At 36.2% G+C, this 17,577-nt stretch overlaps 2 protein-coding genes across 4 annotated transcripts; both read left to right on the top strand.

Moving 5' to 3' along the window:
* Positions 1 to 3,461: 3,461 nt before the first annotated feature.
* LOC143470208 (galactosylceramide sulfotransferase-like) lies at positions 3,462 to 12,843 on the top strand. Of its 2 annotated transcripts, none has more exons than XM_076968189.1 (7): positions 3,462 to 4,966; positions 5,722 to 6,022; positions 6,155 to 9,517; positions 10,505 to 10,606; positions 10,893 to 11,007; positions 11,090 to 11,201; positions 11,507 to 12,843. In XM_076968189.1, exons 3-7 carry the CDS (start codon positions 9,423 to 9,425, stop codon positions 12,370 to 12,372), a joined length of 1,290 nt encoding a protein of 429 aa, XP_076824304.1. In that variant the 5' UTR covers positions 3,462 to 4,966; positions 5,722 to 6,022; positions 6,155 to 9,422; the 3' UTR covers positions 12,373 to 12,843. The 2 variants fall into 2 exon arrangements, with proteins under 2 accessions (XP_076824304.1, XP_076824303.1); XM_076968188.1 differs by having other exon boundaries at positions 3,462 to 5,360.
* A 2,573-nt stretch (positions 12,844 to 15,416) lies between these two features.
* LOC143470206 (uncharacterized) lies at positions 15,417 to 17,022 on the top strand. Of its 2 annotated transcripts, XM_076968186.1 has the most exons (3): positions 15,417 to 16,619; positions 16,721 to 16,787; positions 16,854 to 17,022. In XM_076968186.1, the coding sequence occupies exons 1-3, from the start codon at positions 16,013 to 16,015 to the stop codon at positions 16,873 to 16,875; spliced, it is 696 nt and encodes a 231-aa protein (XP_076824301.1). In that variant the 5' UTR covers positions 15,417 to 16,012; the 3' UTR covers positions 16,876 to 17,022. The 2 variants fall into 2 exon arrangements, with proteins under 2 accessions (XP_076824301.1, XP_076824300.1); XM_076968185.1 differs by having other exon boundaries at positions 15,420 to 16,787; positions 16,854 to 16,993.
* Positions 17,023 to 17,577: the final 555 nt, after the last annotated feature.

The following is a 17,577-nucleotide window of genomic DNA, read 5'->3' as shown; positions in this document are numbered from 1 at the left end:
TTTTTTTAAAGGTAGCGATAAAAAGGCAGACATGTAGTATGATTTAGTTCCATATAGGTTTGTGATCGATTGGTTTGTCTTTTTACGGACGGTGCAGAAAGCAGGACTTGTTTAGAAATAAGTTACGTTCCTGAAGAATTTACAATTTGGGCTTCTTTACTGAGATGTTCAACGTTACGGACAGTCTCAGAACGATTTAATATTGCCGCTTTATTTAGCATTTGTCAAGTGACGCACCCTACACACGTGTTACAAGATGTTGATGTATATACGTAGAACCCACACGTAATATGTGTACGACATGACTACGCACTAACTAAAAAAAACAAACTAACGAACTTGTAAAACAAGCCTAAGTGAAATAATAAGTATGAAAAGGCGCCGTAACCTACTGCGTCAAACTATAACTTGGATCAGGGCGGTCCAAATCCTGGCACACGGGCCGCATGTTGCCTGCGGTCAGATTTTGTGCGGCCCGCATATACTTTCGAGTTTTGCTACGCCGTATTTTCCAGTGCAAAACTCACAGTTGTTAAAATACACCCACGTTTTATTTAATTAGGTTGCATTAACTACAACCTGAGAAAAGTCGCACATCATTGAGGTGCAAGTCAATATGCGATTATTAATTACTAGCAGACTAAAACACTATTGATATTTATTAAGGTTTCATTATGTTTTTCAACGCATGCGTATTAGTTTAAAGGTGTTCCATTTTGGTTTGACAAACAATTTCATGAGCCATATGGTAGTAGAACAGAAATGTCTGCCATTCTTTCCACTACTACGCTGTCTAGCGGGTACGATCGCGAACGCTACAGCATGCAGAGAGAGAAGTAACACAGCGCTGGCAATTTACTAACATACTAAACGTCGTCAAAACGTTCAGTTACTTTAAACTTAAACATTCAAAGCAAAACATCAGAGTAACAAACGCCAACTTTTTAATTGCAGAAGTTTCGAGTAAAAACTATATTCATTCTCAGTGCGACTGTGCGAGGTTATATATGGATCAATACATGCCCCATATACCAGACATACTTACATAAGATTAATATTAAACTTTAGATTATTATGTAGGTTCAGTCTGCCTCGCATTGAGAATACTAAATTAATTATTATTGCTCAAAGGCTTGAAATCACCAATAGCATTTTTGAAAAAATACCGTTTGAAAAACATAAAAGTATTCATTAAAGGAAAAACGAGAAAAAAAGAAGTCTCTGTGCAACTTTTACAACAAGATTTTGTCCGGCAATGTTCCTTTTCAAGTCCATATTCGCGGTCATACAAATGACTGCTCATTTCATGCGTTTTGATTTTCCAACGTATAATGCAATAACCGCCAATTTTATCGTGTATAATTTTGAAACACTGATTTTAATATGTCGTATGCCTACCTATTATATGTTTTTCTAGGTTATAGCGTCTATAACCTAGGAATGCAATGCTAGTAGAACCAAGGAATGCAATAAACAAAAAAAAATGTAGAAAAAACGCATGTGGCCACAAAAAATCCGAAATCGATAATACATATCTGTATTCACATTTAGTAAATGTGGTTGTCATGGAAAAACATAAACATTATGATTTTTATCTTCCTTTACTTTTACAAAAAGCAATAATTGCTCTAAAAATTAATTCAGATAAAAATAACCTTGCCAGGCCTAATAAAGACGCCTCACTATCTAGGATACAGGGACTTCCCTTCGCAAATGAATGAAAGGAAGGCTCGTTCCTTTCAACCCCAGATCCCGTTTTTTTTTCTATAAAGACTAAAGAAGTCTGACAAACTGCACTGCAATGCGCTTTTTAACCAAATTTTAGCAGGAAAAAGAAGAGAAACGCTTAAAGCACAGAAATGCACAACGATGTAATGCATTTGAATACTAGACTGCTTCCCATCCAAATGGAGATGTCGTTTCGGGATGTGCTAGGCTAACTATGTAGAAATGTAGCCTACAGGCCTATTAAACCCAAAAAGACAAGTCTTCTTAGAGACAGTATTTTCCTGTCCAAAATCGGACAGAGGTTTTAGCCTACTGGCCTTCATCTGTGCACTGTGTTGGGACAAAAAATTCTCGGGTGCTGTGCAGACCCAGATGGAAAGTTTGTTGTTTTTGAGTGAGAAATCCTCCCATCAATCAAGATGAAGCAATATCCAATATTACAAAAAATTAATTTTAATCCTTTTCGCTTTTAGAAAACTTTACAATCTGAGAAGAGTTCTAGAACAGTCTTGTAGAACTACATCACTGGGCCCTACTAAAAAGTTTGGTGTCTAGTGCAAAAGTGCACAACCGGATGACATCACAATTTCATTAATTGGTGTCAAATATACAAATACACCCTGTAGTTGTGCACTTCTACACTAGATCCAAAGTTTGCAGGCAATGAAACAACAGAAAAACCTTGGCTAATTTTTCTGGTGCAAAAAATGAGCTTACCTACCAAATTTCTTGCGCACAATTGCGTTTGGCATTATAAGCCTAATCCATATTATAAGGATTAAGCTGGCAGGTTGGTGTCGCACAGATTTTAGCATTACATTTGCTGTCTTAATTTGTCTGGCAGGCTAAAAGCAAACTTTCCCAAAGAATAGAGCCCCAAGGTTGTGCATCCTACTGGAAAGTTTGTATGATGCGCTGGATTTCTCCATTGTTATTTTGCCATATATTTTATATTGTAAGTATTACCATGGTGCAAATTTTAAGTACACATGGCACAATCTGGAGCACTGAAAGCAAAATTTCCAGTAGAGGTTGTGCAGTTCTGCAGTTCAGTTCTATTTCTGGGTTCAGTACCCCCAGAAAAATCTACTACTTGAAATTGTTGTGTTTTCTATATTTATGAGCATCCGGAGTTATTGTTTGATAAGATTTTTATTGATTACCACATATGCGTTCGATGTCTGTCAAACCTTAAAAACCCGGTTGTTTGCAACATTAGTGAGTGTGGTGCAAAAGTTAAAATTAATTGAGTATTAAGTCAGTGATTTATTTTGTCATCAAAGTAGTTAACAAAAACTGTTTAACTTGACGTAAATATTTATCTTACACAAGCAATGTTGACTATGACCTCATTCAGAATGTTTGCTTTCTTGGGAATTATAATTTTGACATCCACTCACTACACGTTTACGCTGTCAGGGGGTGATAAAGCGGTTTTCTGGGTATTTGGTTACGTTGTTGTTGCAATCTTTAGGCTACCATGCAGTCTGATGTAGAAAGTGGCCGAACAATTTTGTTAAATCTTTATTTAAAATATTTAATTGTATAATATTTTTAAACGTTTTTTATGATTACTGTCACGGTCTTATTTACTCATCAAATTTACCCAAGAAGCAATTATTTACAGTCTATTTATTCGTAAAACAACTCACGCTAATGACACTAGAGATCTATGCGGGAATGCGAGTATTGGCAGGCCTGGTAACATTAGAGATAAGTTACGACCAATCAAATAGAGATGAACAGGCGAAGACGTGAGAAAGTTAGGAATTGAGCAATACGATAATTGGAGAATTGCAAACCATGAGAAGTAAAATGTTTTAAAGTCGCAGAACTAAGGACGTCAACTCGTATTATGTTTATACAAACCTTTGGGTTGGAGGGTCTAGTGACTAATTAGCTTTTAAATTCTCAGGTTTGGCAACAGATTTTATATGATAAGTGTCTTGTAGAGTTTCGCTATTTATCAAAACATGAACTTGTTTTGAAGCTCACTGAGCAAAGCTAAATTAGTCGAGTTTAGTTTTGAAAAAAACAAGGAAGTTTAAAATTTTGATAAATTTTCGAATAATAGTCATGTAATTTCATATGTAGTGTAGACCTACACGTCGCTTTCAAAACCAGCCAAAAAACAAAAAGATTTTGCACGAAACAATTTTACAAAAATATTTTACAGTAGGCCTATTACCCATTATCAAATATCAGAACTGTTAAGAATGTCGCATTTTTCATAAAGCAATTAGCAATTAACCGACTGGACAGAACCGAGAGATTGCTCGGAAACTTTTCTAAGTGCGAATGACATGTTAATACCAGCGTATTTCTGATACTGACTGAATTCAGTTACCGCCCATCTGCTAAACGAGATTTTGGGCAAAATTCTTAAATTTTGTAAAAGAAAACCACCCGACATAAACATCCAAATGACAGGCAGTTTATTTTTAACTTTGTGCTACAGGAATTACTTTTTCCACTAAACTGAGTATACGACCAAAGAAATTCAATTTTTTTTGATTTATTGCCTATATAGGTTTTAAAAGCAAAAAGCTAAGTACTATGTTATGACCAAATACATTTTCAAGCATTCTGTCTTGCGTTGTCGATGCGATAGAAACTTAGGAAAGTTTGTAGATTAATTATTCTCGACAAAGTAGCCTAACATTAAAAACATTTTGCAACGTTATGCCTTGTTGTCTAAATTTCAAATGTTCCCGCAACAACCGACTTACGCATTTTTACAACGGGCTGCGTGGCCTAATTTCGGTTATACTGAGCCATGTTATGATACGTATTAACCATTTTATACAAATGATTTGTGCACGTAGCACGGTAATTAAACGGATATGTATTCGATACAGTTTGTTAGGATAGAAAGCTGGAAAAAAACCGAATCTCTCAATTAAGATTTAGGCTTAGTTTATCACGGTGCACAGTTGTTTAAGAAAATGGGCAGAATGGAACGGGCTATTGAATCCAAACTAAAGTAACAATTACAGCTGTATGGTGTGGGCGGCGGTGTAGCCAGATTCCTGTTTCAACTAGCTGTGTTAATAATAGGCCTATACCTGCCAATCTAATTCAATCAAGTGAAATGCTTTTGTATAAGTTTTCAAAAAGGCAGCAACAGCATCGGCTCAATGGATTGCGCGAGTGGATCGCTTTTGTTTCAGTATCGCATTACTCTGACAAAATGATTAGACAGAATATCTCTCAAGCACCTTTGGACTCTTTGAAATGGGTTCGTATGCTGTTTTGGTATACTTTTAAACAATACCAGCAAAGTCTGTTCAAATTGTGAATTCTAGTTGACTGTGCTTTGTTAGGGTTGTGCTTTCCCCAATGTTTCATTACTATATAACGTACGTGAGGGTTCCGCGACAACTAGGGATGTGTCCAAGGAGTGACCCTAATCGTTTCTATAAAAATGACTGCTTTTAACAAGAAGCTTTATAGTTCGTTTAGAATGCTGAAAATTATTTGATTGTTTAAAAATGTTAAAAACATAGAATGAACTCAATAGACAAGACATTAGAACACATAGGCCAATGTTTTGGACTTAAATGCTTTAGAGTTGGATATTTTGTTGATGTGTGTAGTTCTGCGTACGAGTTGCAACTCCAAACGCTCGGCAGGTAATTGTGAGTAAGATTCTGCACATGCTTGAAATATTAATGATGCCGTTTAGGCGAATAATAGATAATAATTATACATTAAAATTTGATCTTGTAAAATAAATTAATTGGCAGATCCGCGAAATATTTTTGCTCCTATTGCATATACTATCCTCAATTGCTATCCACAATTGCTTTATCTTTTTTTCTCTCACAAATTGTAAAACATACTTGCAGTAATCACAATCAAAATGTTTGGCGGTAGAAATGCGTTTCGATTGCGTGCGTGGTACGTATGGTATTTGTTTGTATCTCAAAGCATTAATTCCCCCCAAGCGTCTGACTTGCGCTGATTACTTTCAACTGATGATGATTGCTTTAGGTTTGTGGCAAGTGAAGAACACGCGGGGAGAGAGGTCAACACGGTACAAAGGACGGTCATATTCTTATCTTAGGCTGTTTGTGAACCTTTGTCTTACCCTTTGTAATAAGAGTACCGTATGAGAAAGCATTACTGCCCATAGCAACCTGCCGAACATTTTACCTGGATGTAGCGACAAGCCGTTAGTCAGCAATAACCTGGTAGAAGGGAACGACAAATTCCGATACATTTGGACAATTACCTTGATACCAGCGCTGGGATAACTCAAATCCGCTTATAAGAATCGATCGGGACTAAACATGTTCGTGAATTTCTTCTATCTTATGCAATGTTGCTTTGCATATGAACTATATATAACTCATACCCTCATCCAAATACTGTGGAAATAATCGAGAAGTTTCTTTTGTTAACCAGTTATCTATTGTGTGTTCAGATTAATTCAAAGTAAAGGTGCATGTTACATCCCACGTGCACACATTTTCTGCCAGCAGCGCAACACAAAGTGCTCCAGCAGCCGCATCGCGTCTGCGCTAATTAAAGTCGACGAACTTGAGTTTGAGAACTTGAGGGACGATAACGATGGCATGAGTTATGTTGGATAATAGAATTAAAATTGCGATTATTGAATCTATACTGTGTTTTAAATTATTAGTTTAGTTATATTGCGGTTATTGTAACGAAATGTTGCACTGCTGCAGATGCAGCTTTGCATGGTAAAGTTTAAATTATTTCAAACTATGAGTCATTTCCGTTGTTTTCGCCACTTGTATATGAAGTGTTTTCACCTTGTAAAAAGTTTTTCCCACGCTTGTAGCACCGCGTTGCCGCGTTATAAATGTGCCATGTTATACAACGTTTAGTATTTCACATTTTGCTATGATTTTAATTTCACTCTGCTCTTAATTACATTGTGTGTTTGTTGTGGCTCCAGCACATTACTATTGTTAAGTGCAAAGTGCTCTAAACTCGGTATGAAGTGTTGTTAACGGAGGTAGTTGTGCTTTCTGTTATAATAATTCAGTTTGAATTTATCTATTCTATAGATTAACTTCCGCTATAAATTCGTTTAAACTTAATGAAATCTTTGGTCATGTTACACTTCCTATTTTAGGCCATGTATCTCGTCATGATTTGCACATAGCCTCCCATAAGGCATAAAACGATGCGTCCTTTGACTTGCTGTAGAAAACTGACACGATTGTGAGAATTTTTCAATCTGGATTTGGTGCCGGACTGATAAGGTCTTTGAATCCATTTGTTTACCAGTCAATTAATTAAATTTAAGTTTTGGCTGATGTGACTGGCCGTTATAGCGATATAAGTCCTGGGGAGAATTTCAACGATACGTTGTTGCTATTGGAATGAAATCATTTTTTGTTACGTCAGATGTTTGGCCGCTTGATTTTATGTCTTTGAAAATTTGTGGAATTTTTACGATGTAGCCTACCTTAATTATAATTGAATTAGAAATTCACCTTTACTGTAATGATATGTACTGCATGTACACAAACAGTTGTGACAAAATATTGCTGCTTTTTTGGTATGTAATTCCTTGTTACTGTGACCTATAGAACGAACGCCAATGTCCATTAGTCGGTTAGAAGTCATAGAAATCAGTTTGATGGTCTATTTCAAATTTGACAAAACTGAGCAACAGTCAACTCTTGACAACGAACTATTTTCGAAACCCGGGAAGCATAAACTTTTAGCCTATTGAGGCGCAGAAACAATAGCGTAGGCTACATATCAACTCGCCCAAAAGAAATGACGTAAAAAACGATTTTGTACGCCGATTAATCCGCCAATTCTTGCTTGCATTCGACTTAACGCGACTTACTGATTTGACAAATGTATTAACGGTTTTGCGGATGTTAATATATGGCAATTGCTTGTGTTATTTCCTAGATTAAATTTACTGCAAACTTGGTTTTCCGGTGCTTGCCCCCAGTAGGCTATAATCCTTACACCATCTTAATTTCGCAATGGCGCTGACAATTATACAAGAACAAGCGCTTTTGTAGACCAACGCAGAGTTGTAAGATAGGCCGGATTTTTCAGGTCCAGTTTGGGTTTGTGTTTCAAAAAACATTTCGAGCCAGATTCGGCCCGAGTCCATACTCACATACTCATACATTTTACCGCAATTTCACTTTCGAGCCTAATTTCGTGCCTAATTTCGCGCCTTGTATTTTCGGATTCGGTGTAAAAATATAAGACCTGATTAAAACTATGAACTGACGCGAAGTAAGTTAGTAACTAGTTGGTTTTCTGGTAACTTAGTTGGCTACACATTCGATATCGGAGAATTATGATCGAGTAAATATTTTGTCCACGTCGTGATGCAGGTAAATAAACAGTTAGGCTAATTCACTTTATCTGCGGATAATTGACTGCATAAAGAGCAAAAATAAAATAGATCGATGGTAACAAAATTCACTTTTTGAACAAGTAACTGAATAAGTTACCAGGGACCAATCTAATATCCCCAATAGACCTACACGTCGCTTTCAAAACCTGCAGCCAAAAAACAACAAGATTTTGCAAAACTTTCTACTTTGAACAGACTCAAAACAAGAATTATTTTAGCTTCCAGTGAAGAAACTTTTGTAGTTTATTCATAAAAATGTCAACATAATGAAGTTACGGTGACGCAGATGCCGGAAAGCGAACGTGCGATCTGCTCGGGGTGAGGATAATGAAAGGGTTAGTTTGAAACCATTGTAATTGGGGACATAATGATGTCAGTCGCACAACCATGGTTAAAATAACATTCCACACAACAGCAGTGTCACAAAATAATCGTTGCGGAAATATATGAAAAATTTTATAAAGGTTTTGTGGTAGTCGGAGTCGGAGTCGAAAGATGTATCTTTTACAAGACAAAATTATTCGTTTTTTTTAAAGCATGAAGGTCACAGGAATAGTTGACCGGAAATCTTCCGTTTCATACCACTGAATAAAATCTGTTCGGTGAGGAATATGGTCAAAACCGGTCAAAATTCAAAAAAGTAAAAACCAAGTTACAGGTGTGAAATGTTACTGTCATTAATTAATCATCTATTCTATAAAAGCCTAAATATCAGTCACATTAAGAAATAAAAAGCACACAAAATCTTTTAGCGTGCTTTGATTGCTTTTAAATCATACTTGAATAAATTTACTTTGATTTTCAGTGTTTAAAAGTTTTTGGCTGAATGTCTTATGGTCTTTGTTGCAAATATAGTACGGGAACGCTAAAAATACCCCTAATTATTAAAATATATTTCGACGAAATGATACTGGTTTTGGTTATGCTTTGCATATATTCAAGTTTATAATATTTTCCATTTTTAGAATTTGGTATACTCTGTTTTTGAGATTTTTCCTTTTTTTCGTTGTTATAAATCAGTATTTTCTAGCGATCAATCCATTAGTGGTCCTATAATCAATTTTAATTTATCTACAATAATCTTTTGTATTCTGATCTCCCTATACTAAGTTTAATGCATACCGCTTACCTGGATATACGGTAAGCTTCATATGAGCAAGGCTCGCTCCTTTCTAAGTACGACAATCATGCAAACTGTTTCTGTTTTTAGTTCTCACAGCGATTTAATTTCAACGTTTTTTAGATGCTCAAACCTTGATTCATGTTATATTAGCTTGTGCATAGCTTACATATACCACTGCATTACTGAAAAAAACTTACCGGTACGGGAATTATGCAAGTAACCAGAAGAAAATATGTTTGGATATTGTGCATCGGTTGGGTTATATTCATGTTCAGCTGGAACTTAAAAATCTTTCGTAATAATGGGTAGGTAATGGGTTTTATGTGTAAGTGTGGACTTGCTGGTGAAATGTTTTGTGCGGAAACAACGTGACAAGAGACACATTTTCATCAAACTTTGCTGAAGAGATCGCTCACGCGTATAGAGTTGTACAAATTTTAGCTAAAAATTGTTTTCGTCGAATGGAGCTTTCAAAAATTGAAGAAAAACTTAACAAAATTACAGTATATACTATTATGTTGCAAATTAACCGCGAACCATACACGGCGCTACTTACTATGTACGATAGAAGGTGGTGTTTTGTAGCAGTCCTCTCAAGCGGGTCAAAAACTTATCCAAAAGAAAAAGATACAATGTGCGACATTTTTATCGGACTGACAGCTTGCTAATATAAGATGTTTTAAATGGGCCATTCGACGAAAAATGTAAATATTTGTTTGCTTTCTTACATCTTGTTCATGGAAAGCTTTCAAGACTTGTAAATTCGTTTCCAATGGCCAATTGATGACGAAGCAATGCTTTAAATGCAAAATTTTTATACTTGTGTGAATTTTCCTGTTGTTGTTCCTGTAACAGATGCACAGGTTAGCTGTCGATGTTCCTTTGGTGTTTTTTCATGTACAATTACGTTTCTGTGTAAATTGCTTTTCAATTTATGAAAGTGCGATCCATTAGTGGCTTGGATTTGATATTGCCACGAGGTATCTGCTTTCTGGTACTTACTGACAAGTGACAACCATACTTTAATTCTGTTTTTTGAAGTTAAATCTTTAAAGATTATTTTATCTAGATTATTTAAAATGCTAATCCTTCAACTAACTTTAAATACTCAAAATTATCCGAAATCTGGAGCTATCAACAAACTTTGCTTTTTTGCGCTGTTATTTATAATTTAGTTTGGCAATTTCGTTGTTGGTTATACGCATGTTCCCATTATGACAACTTATGAAAAACATTTTTTGATCCTAGTTTTGAAAAGTAATCGCTGTATTAAACCTTGCTTTTTGTTTTAGACAAAGCACTTTGCAGCCGAAATCTGCGATTCGAATATTGCAATTTGATACTGACCCATTTCTACAAACCTCAACACAAGGAACAGACGTCACAGTTCAGAGGCAAGTTGCTCCAGCCTATATCAATAGCCTAACTGCGGAAACTGCCAGGAATTTTACTTTAAACGTATTTACATTTTGGTAATCCAACTACTTTGTAATTTTGTTAAACGCTAAAGTTGTAATTTGCTGAACAGACCTTCACAGATTTCCATACTTATTACCACATTTCTGTTTTAAACTATCCTACAGTATGGTGGTTTAAGATCAGGATTGTCATACTGTCGTGCTTCATTGTGTTCGTGCTGCTTGAGCGTAAATAACCAAACCTAATGGTTGTTGTTAATAGATCAGTGAATGTGAAGAAACAAATCAAAGACAATACAACGAAAATCAATGACTGCAAAAGAAAAACAAACATTGTTTTTATTAAAACTCACAAGACTGCCAGTACTGCTGTACAGGTCAGTCGACGTCTGTTTAATGCTATTTGTTCACATTTGCTTGAAAGGGTATATTTCAAGAAATTCTTTGTTATTTTTGTAGAATATTCTTCTGAGATATGGGCTTCATAATAACCTGAAAATTGCCTTTCCGAAAGATGTTCACGATTTTGGCTATCCTCAATTTTTCTCAAGTCAAAGTGTAGCTAAACAGGGTAAGCTTTTTTTACTTGGGTAGTGCTAGTAAAAAAATAACTAGGGTTTGTGAGAACGTTTGATCTTAACGTTCGTGCCAACTCAAACTGAGCCCCCAAACTTATGACGTCATAATAAAAGATAAAATGAATTTTGATGTAGCCTACGTAAAACGGAAACACTGAAAACGGCGGTAATGACAACGACAGTAATTGAAAACGCTCGTAAAAAATGGTAGTCTATACTTTGTAAATGTTCCACGTATACAGACTATAATGACGGTTACGGGAAGTGTTTTTGTGACTTTTGATAAATTTGTGTTTAGGGTCGGATCCATACAACATTGTCTGCCATCATATGAGAATGAAATATGATGTCCTCAAAGGCTTTATGCCGAAAGAAACACCGTTTGTGACGATCGTACGCGAACCTGGACAACTGTTTGAGTCAACGTTTGATTACATGTGGGGCATCGTCCCCTCCTTTCAGCGGGTTCCCCATCACGGGAATACATCGATAGAAGACTGGCTTGATAATGCTGCTACCTATATGCGTGCGGCTGGGTCGTCAGCTTACGGGAACTTTGCCAAAAATTCAATGTTTTTTGATTTAGGATACAACAACATGATAGATGACGACCAATACATCGAGAAAGCCTTGGCTGAATTAACTAAAATATTCGATTTGGTTTTGGTCTCCGATTACTTTGACGAATCGATGGTTTTATTCGCCGACTTACTGTGTTGGGATTTGGAAGACGTCGCCTGTTTGAGTTTGAATGCGCGTAGCCATGAAAACGACGGTAATGCAGAAATAAAGAGAGCTAGAATCCGGGGGAAGGCCCGTCTGTGGAATAAGTCAGACGCGGCGCTCTTCGATTACTTTAACGCCACCTTATGGCGAAAGATTGAAAGATTCGGGATGAAGAAAATGGAAGCAGCCGTCAACAGACTGAAGGAAATCCGAAGCAACCTGACAGAGACTTGCGTAGAGGGCGAGGGCGCCGTGGATTCATCAAAAATATCTGATCTTAATTTTAAGAAGACAATTTTCAAACCAAAGGGAGTTTCGGTTGCGAGTTATAATTTAAAACCCGGTGCTGAAAAGCTTGACATCTGCAGGCAGTTGATAGCATCTGAAAACACATTTAGCAGAGAAGTTTTTAATACACAGAGAGACCGCTTGACTTAATATTTTTGGAGGGTATAAACATCAGAAGAAAATAAAATCGATCTAAGAAATATTGATAATTCATTTTCTCTTTTGTAATTTATCACTGGTTAGTTATTGAGCAACAACTGCAACGTTCAGCACCGTAGGCCTAATTATTGCTCCGTACAATTAATGGCGAAAAAATAAGAAATATACTTCTTCATTGTCTGAAATGTTGATTCGCAGTAGGTCCATTCGAAGCTAAATTGGGTTTAATTGACCTTAAAACCATGGCGTGTTTTGATAAAAGAAAAAAACTTTAGTTCAAAAAGGCAAGCAGTTGCGTATGTTTTTGCACTTTTCGTTTACTATTTGTGGTAGTGCTCATTCATTATTGTTTTACTGTGTTATTTAATCGCGTATTTTATCTTCATTTTCTTAGTTAATTTTTTTAAAGGTAGCGATAAAAAAGCAGACATGTAGTATGATTTAGTTCCATATAGGTTTGTGATCGATTGGTTTGTCTTTTTACGGACGGTGCAGAAAGCAGGACTTGTTTAGAAATAAGTTACGTTCCTAAAGAATTTACAATTTGGGCTTCTTTACTGAGATGTTCAACGTTACGGACAGTCTCAGAACTATTTAATATTGCCGCTTTATTTAGCATTTGTCAAGTGACGCACCCTACACACGTGTTACAAGATGTTGATGTATATACGTAGAACCCACACGTAATATGTGTACGACATGACTACGCACTAACTAAAAAAAACAAACTAACGAACTTGTAAAACAAGCCTAAGTGAAATAATAAGTATGAAAAGGCGCCGTAACCTACTGCGTCAAACTATAACTTGGATCAGGGCGGTCCAAATCCTGGCACACGGGCCGCATGTTGCCTGCGGTCAGATTTTGTGCGGCCCGCAAATACTTTCGAGTTTTGCTACGCCGTATTTTCCAGTGCAAAACTCACAGTTGTTAAAATACACCCACGTTTTATTTAATTAGGTTGCATTAACTACAACCTGAGAAAAGTCGCACATCATTGAGGTGCAAGTCAATATGCGATTATTAATTACTAGCAGACTAAAACACTATTGATATTTATTAAGGTTTCATTATGTTTTTCAACGCATGCGTATTAGTTTAAAGGTGTTCCATTTTGGTTTGACAAACAATTTCATGAGCCATATGGTAGTAGAACAGAAATGTCTGCCATTCTTTCCACTACTACGCTGTCTAGCGGGTACGATCGCGAACGCTACAGCATGCAGAGAGAGAAGTAACACAGCGCTGGCAATTTACTAACATACTAAACGTCGTCAAAACGTTCAGTTACTTTAAACTTAAACATTCAAAGCAAAACATCAGAGTAACAAACGCCAACTTTTTAATTGCAGACGTTTCGAGTAAAAACTATATTCATTCTCAGTGCGACTGTGCGAGGTTATATATGGATCAATACATGCCCCATATACCGGACATACTTACATAAGATTAATATTAAACTTTAGATTATTAGGTAGGTTCAGTCTGCCTCGCATTGAGAATACTAAATTAATTATTATTGCTCAAAGGCTTGAAATCACCAATAGCATTTTTGAAAAAATACCGTTTGAAAAGACATAAAAGTATTCATTAAAGGAAAAACGAGAAAAAAAGAAGTCTCTGTGCAACTTTTACAACAAGATTTTGTCCAGCAATATTCCTTTTCAAGTCCATATTCGCGGTCATACAAATGACTGCTCATTTCATGCTTTTTGATTTTCCAACGTATAATGCAATAACCGCCAATTTTATCGTGTATAATTTTGAAACACTAATTTTAATATGTCGCATGCCTACCTATTATATGTTTTTCTAGGTTATAGCGTCTATAACCTAGGAATGCAATGCTAGTAGAACAAAGGAATGCAATGAACAAAAACAAATGTAGAAAAAACGCATGTGGCCACAAAAATTCCAAAATCGATAATACATATCTGTATTCACATTTAGTAAATGTGGTTGTCATAGAAAAACATAAACATTGTGATTTTTATCTTCCTTTACTTTTACAAAAAGCAATAATTGCCCTAAAAATTAATTCAGTTAAAAATAACCTTGCCAGGCTTAATAAAGACGCCTCACTATCTATGATACAGGGACTTCCCCTCGCAAATGAATGAAAGGAAGGCTCGTTCCTTTCAACCCCAGATCCCGTTTTTTTTTCTATAAAGACTAAAGAAGTCTGACAAACTGCACTGCAAGTGCAACGCGCTTTTTAACCAAGTTTTAGCAGGAAAAAGAAGAGAAACGCTTAAAGCACAGAAATGCACAACGATGTAATGCATTTGAATACTAGACTGCTTCCCATCCAAATGGAGATGTCGTTTCGGGATGTGCTAGGCTAACTATGTAGAAATGTAGCCTACAGGCCTATTAAACCCAAAAAGACAAGTCTTCTTAGAGAAAGTATTTTCCTGTCCAAAATCGGACAGAGGTTTTAGCCTACTGGCCTTCATCTGTGCACTGTGTTGGGACAAAAAATTCTCGGGTGCTGTGCAGACCCAGATGGAAAGTTTGTTGTTTTTGAGTGAGAAATCCTCCCAGCAATCAGGATGAAGCAATATCCAATACACAAAAAATTAATTTTTATCCTTTTCGCTTTTAGAAAACTTTACAATCTGAGAAGAGTTCTAGAACAGTCTTGTAGAACTACATCACTGGGCCCTAATAGAAAGTTTGGTGTCTAGTGAAAAAGTGCACAACCGGATGACATCACAATTTCATTAATTGGTGTCAAATATACAAATACACCCTGTAGTTGTGCACTTCTACACTAAATCCAAAGTTTGCAGGCAATGAAACAACAGAAAAATCTTGGCAAATGTTTCTGGTTCTAAAAATGAGCTTACCTACCAAATTTCTTGCGCACAATTGCGTTTGGCTTTATAAGCCTAATCCATATTATAAGGATTAAGCTGGCAGGTCGCACAGATTTTGGCATTACATTTGCTGTCTTAATTTGTCTGGCAGACTAAAAGCAAACTTTCCCAAAGAATAGAGCCCCAAGGTTGTGCATCCTACTGGAAAGTTTGTATGATGCGCTGGATTTCTCCATTGTTATTTTGCCATATATTTTATATTATAAGTATTACCAAGGTGCAAATTTTAAGTACACATGGCACAATCTGGAGCACTGAAAGCAAAATTTCCAGTAGGGGTTGTGCAGTTCTGCAGTGAAATCCAAAATTCAACCAATTAAATGTATGTAGGTTTGCAATTTTTTTAGCGTATGATATGCCTATTGGAGGGTTTGTTAACTTAGCTTGGTTTTAAAATCTACAGAATTTGCTGAATCTAGATCTTTGTTATGCTTGAGCCAGTTCATCAAAAATATGTCGCAAAATGTGCAGAAACAGAAGTGTGCAACCAGTATTGCAAAAAGCATGGTCAAAATGTTTTTGGAAAAGTAGTCTAAATAATTTTTTCGTTTTCGGCATTGCTTAATATTGAAATATTCTGTTGTTTGGCTAAGACATGTGTGACCTCTTATTAAATTCTGGCATTCTAGCAAGACATTGTGTTCTTTATAAGCATCAGTTTCATCTGATTTTAATACCTACTTATCACTTATATTGAATCAGCATTTTTAGTGTAGTTACGTTGGGGTTGGGTAGATCACTTTCACATAGGAATGTTTTCTTGCAATGTCTGTGATGAAAGCTTCACTCAAAAGAAGTTTGTAAAACGTCATATCAAAATCCATATCGAAAAGCGACCATTTCAATGTGATATTTGTGAGAAGAAGTTCAAAAAATCATCTGTTTTGAAGGTACACAAGAGATCACACACTGGTGAAAAACCTTTTTCCTGTGTCTATTGTTGTAAATCATTTTCTCGAAAAGGTAACAGAGATCGTCATTTGTTGATGCACGTTGGAGAAAGGACATATTATTCATGTAATATCTGTGAAAAAAAGTTTAGAGACAATTCTGCTTTAAAAACACATGCTACGACACATACAAAGGAGCCTGCATTTACTTGCCACATCTGCGGAAAAGGTTTCCGTCGAAAAGCATCCAGAAATAGTCATTTACTGCGGCACACTGCCACTGGAGAAAAGCCATACTCATGCAAGATCTGTGAAAAGAAATTTGGAACGAAAGATTCTTTAAACAAACATGTTATGACGCATACAATGGAAAGGACATTTTTATGCCTTTTCTGTGAAAAAAGATTCAAACGGAAGGGAGATTTGAAAACACATACTCGAACACATACTGGCGAACGACCACATGAATGTGAGTTTTGTTCTAAGAAATTTTTTTCTTTATTTAGTCTAAAATGTCATTCAACAATGCACACTGGTGAAAAACCATATCCTTGTGAATATTGTCCCCAGTCGTTTCGCCAAAAACACCACAAAATTCAACATATGTTGAAGCACACAAGAGAAAAGAAATATCCATGTGAGTATTGTTCCCAGTCGTTTTGCCAAAAAAGCGGCAGGACTCAACATATGCTTATTCACACAGGAGAAAAACCATATCCTTGTGACTATTGTTCCCAGTCGTTTCGCCAAAAACACCACAAAAATCAACACATGCTTATTCACACAGGAGAAAAGCCATATTCTTGTGAGTACTGTTCCAAGTCGTTTCGCCAAAAACACCAAAAGATTCAACATATGCTGAAGCACACTGGAAAAAAACCATATCCTTGTGACTATTGTTCCCAGTCGTTTCGCCAAAAACACCACAAAAATCAACACATGCTTATTCACACAGGAGAAAAGCCATATCCTTGTGAGTATTGTTCCCAGTCGTTTCGCCAAAAACACCAAAAGATTCAACATATGCTGAAGTACACTGGAGAAAAGCCACATTGTTGCCAGATTTGTGATGAAAGGTTCAGCAGCTTATTTAATTTGAATAGACACCAAACAACTCACATTGAAGATTGTACAACTATAAGCTCCCGTTCACATGCATACGGAAGCTTTGACCATTTAAATGAAAGTTTTGTTTGATAAACCATGTTCATGGGATGAAGTTACGGTCTGTTTTTGTGCAAAAGAGAATCAAAATTTTGCTTGTATCTACCACTGACTCCATCTTTTTCTTTGTGTATACCAATGTCACCAGGCGGAAAATATTTTAGCTCTTTCATGCTGTAACAAGGTCAGGCCATTTCTTCAATCCAAACAGTCATTTGCGTAAAAGAAAGGATGAGCTGCCCCAGCGAACACCGTAGTTTTGG

The sequence above is a fragment of the Clavelina lepadiformis genome, chromosome 9, assembly GCF_947623445.1.
Source record: "Clavelina lepadiformis chromosome 9, kaClaLepa1.1, whole genome shotgun sequence".
NCBI classification, from domain to species: domain Eukaryota; kingdom Metazoa; phylum Chordata; class Ascidiacea; order Aplousobranchia; family Clavelinidae; genus Clavelina; species Clavelina lepadiformis.
Note: the sequence above shows the minus strand (reverse complement) of the source record. Positions and strands in the feature narration are given on the sequence as shown.

What these genes read in the sequence shown, in the direction of transcription:
- LOC143470208 (XM_076968189.1), top strand. Translation starts at nt 9,423, where the DNA reads ATGCAAGTAACCAGAAGAAAATATGTTTGGATATTGTGCATCGGTTGG. An exon ending in AAAATCTTTCGTAATAATGG is followed by an intron (nt 9,518 to 10,504) that starts GTAGGTAATGGG and finishes TTTTTGTTTTAG; the next exon opens with ACAAAGCACTTTGCAGCCGA. An exon ending in CTGCCAGTACTGCTGTACAG is followed by an intron (nt 11,008 to 11,089) that starts GTCAGTCGACGT and finishes TTATTTTTGTAG; the next exon opens with AATATTCTTCTGAGATATGG.
- LOC143470206 (XM_076968185.1), top strand. Translation starts at nt 16,013, where the DNA reads ATGTTTTCTTGCAATGTCTGTGATGAAAGCTTCACTCAAAAGAAGTTT.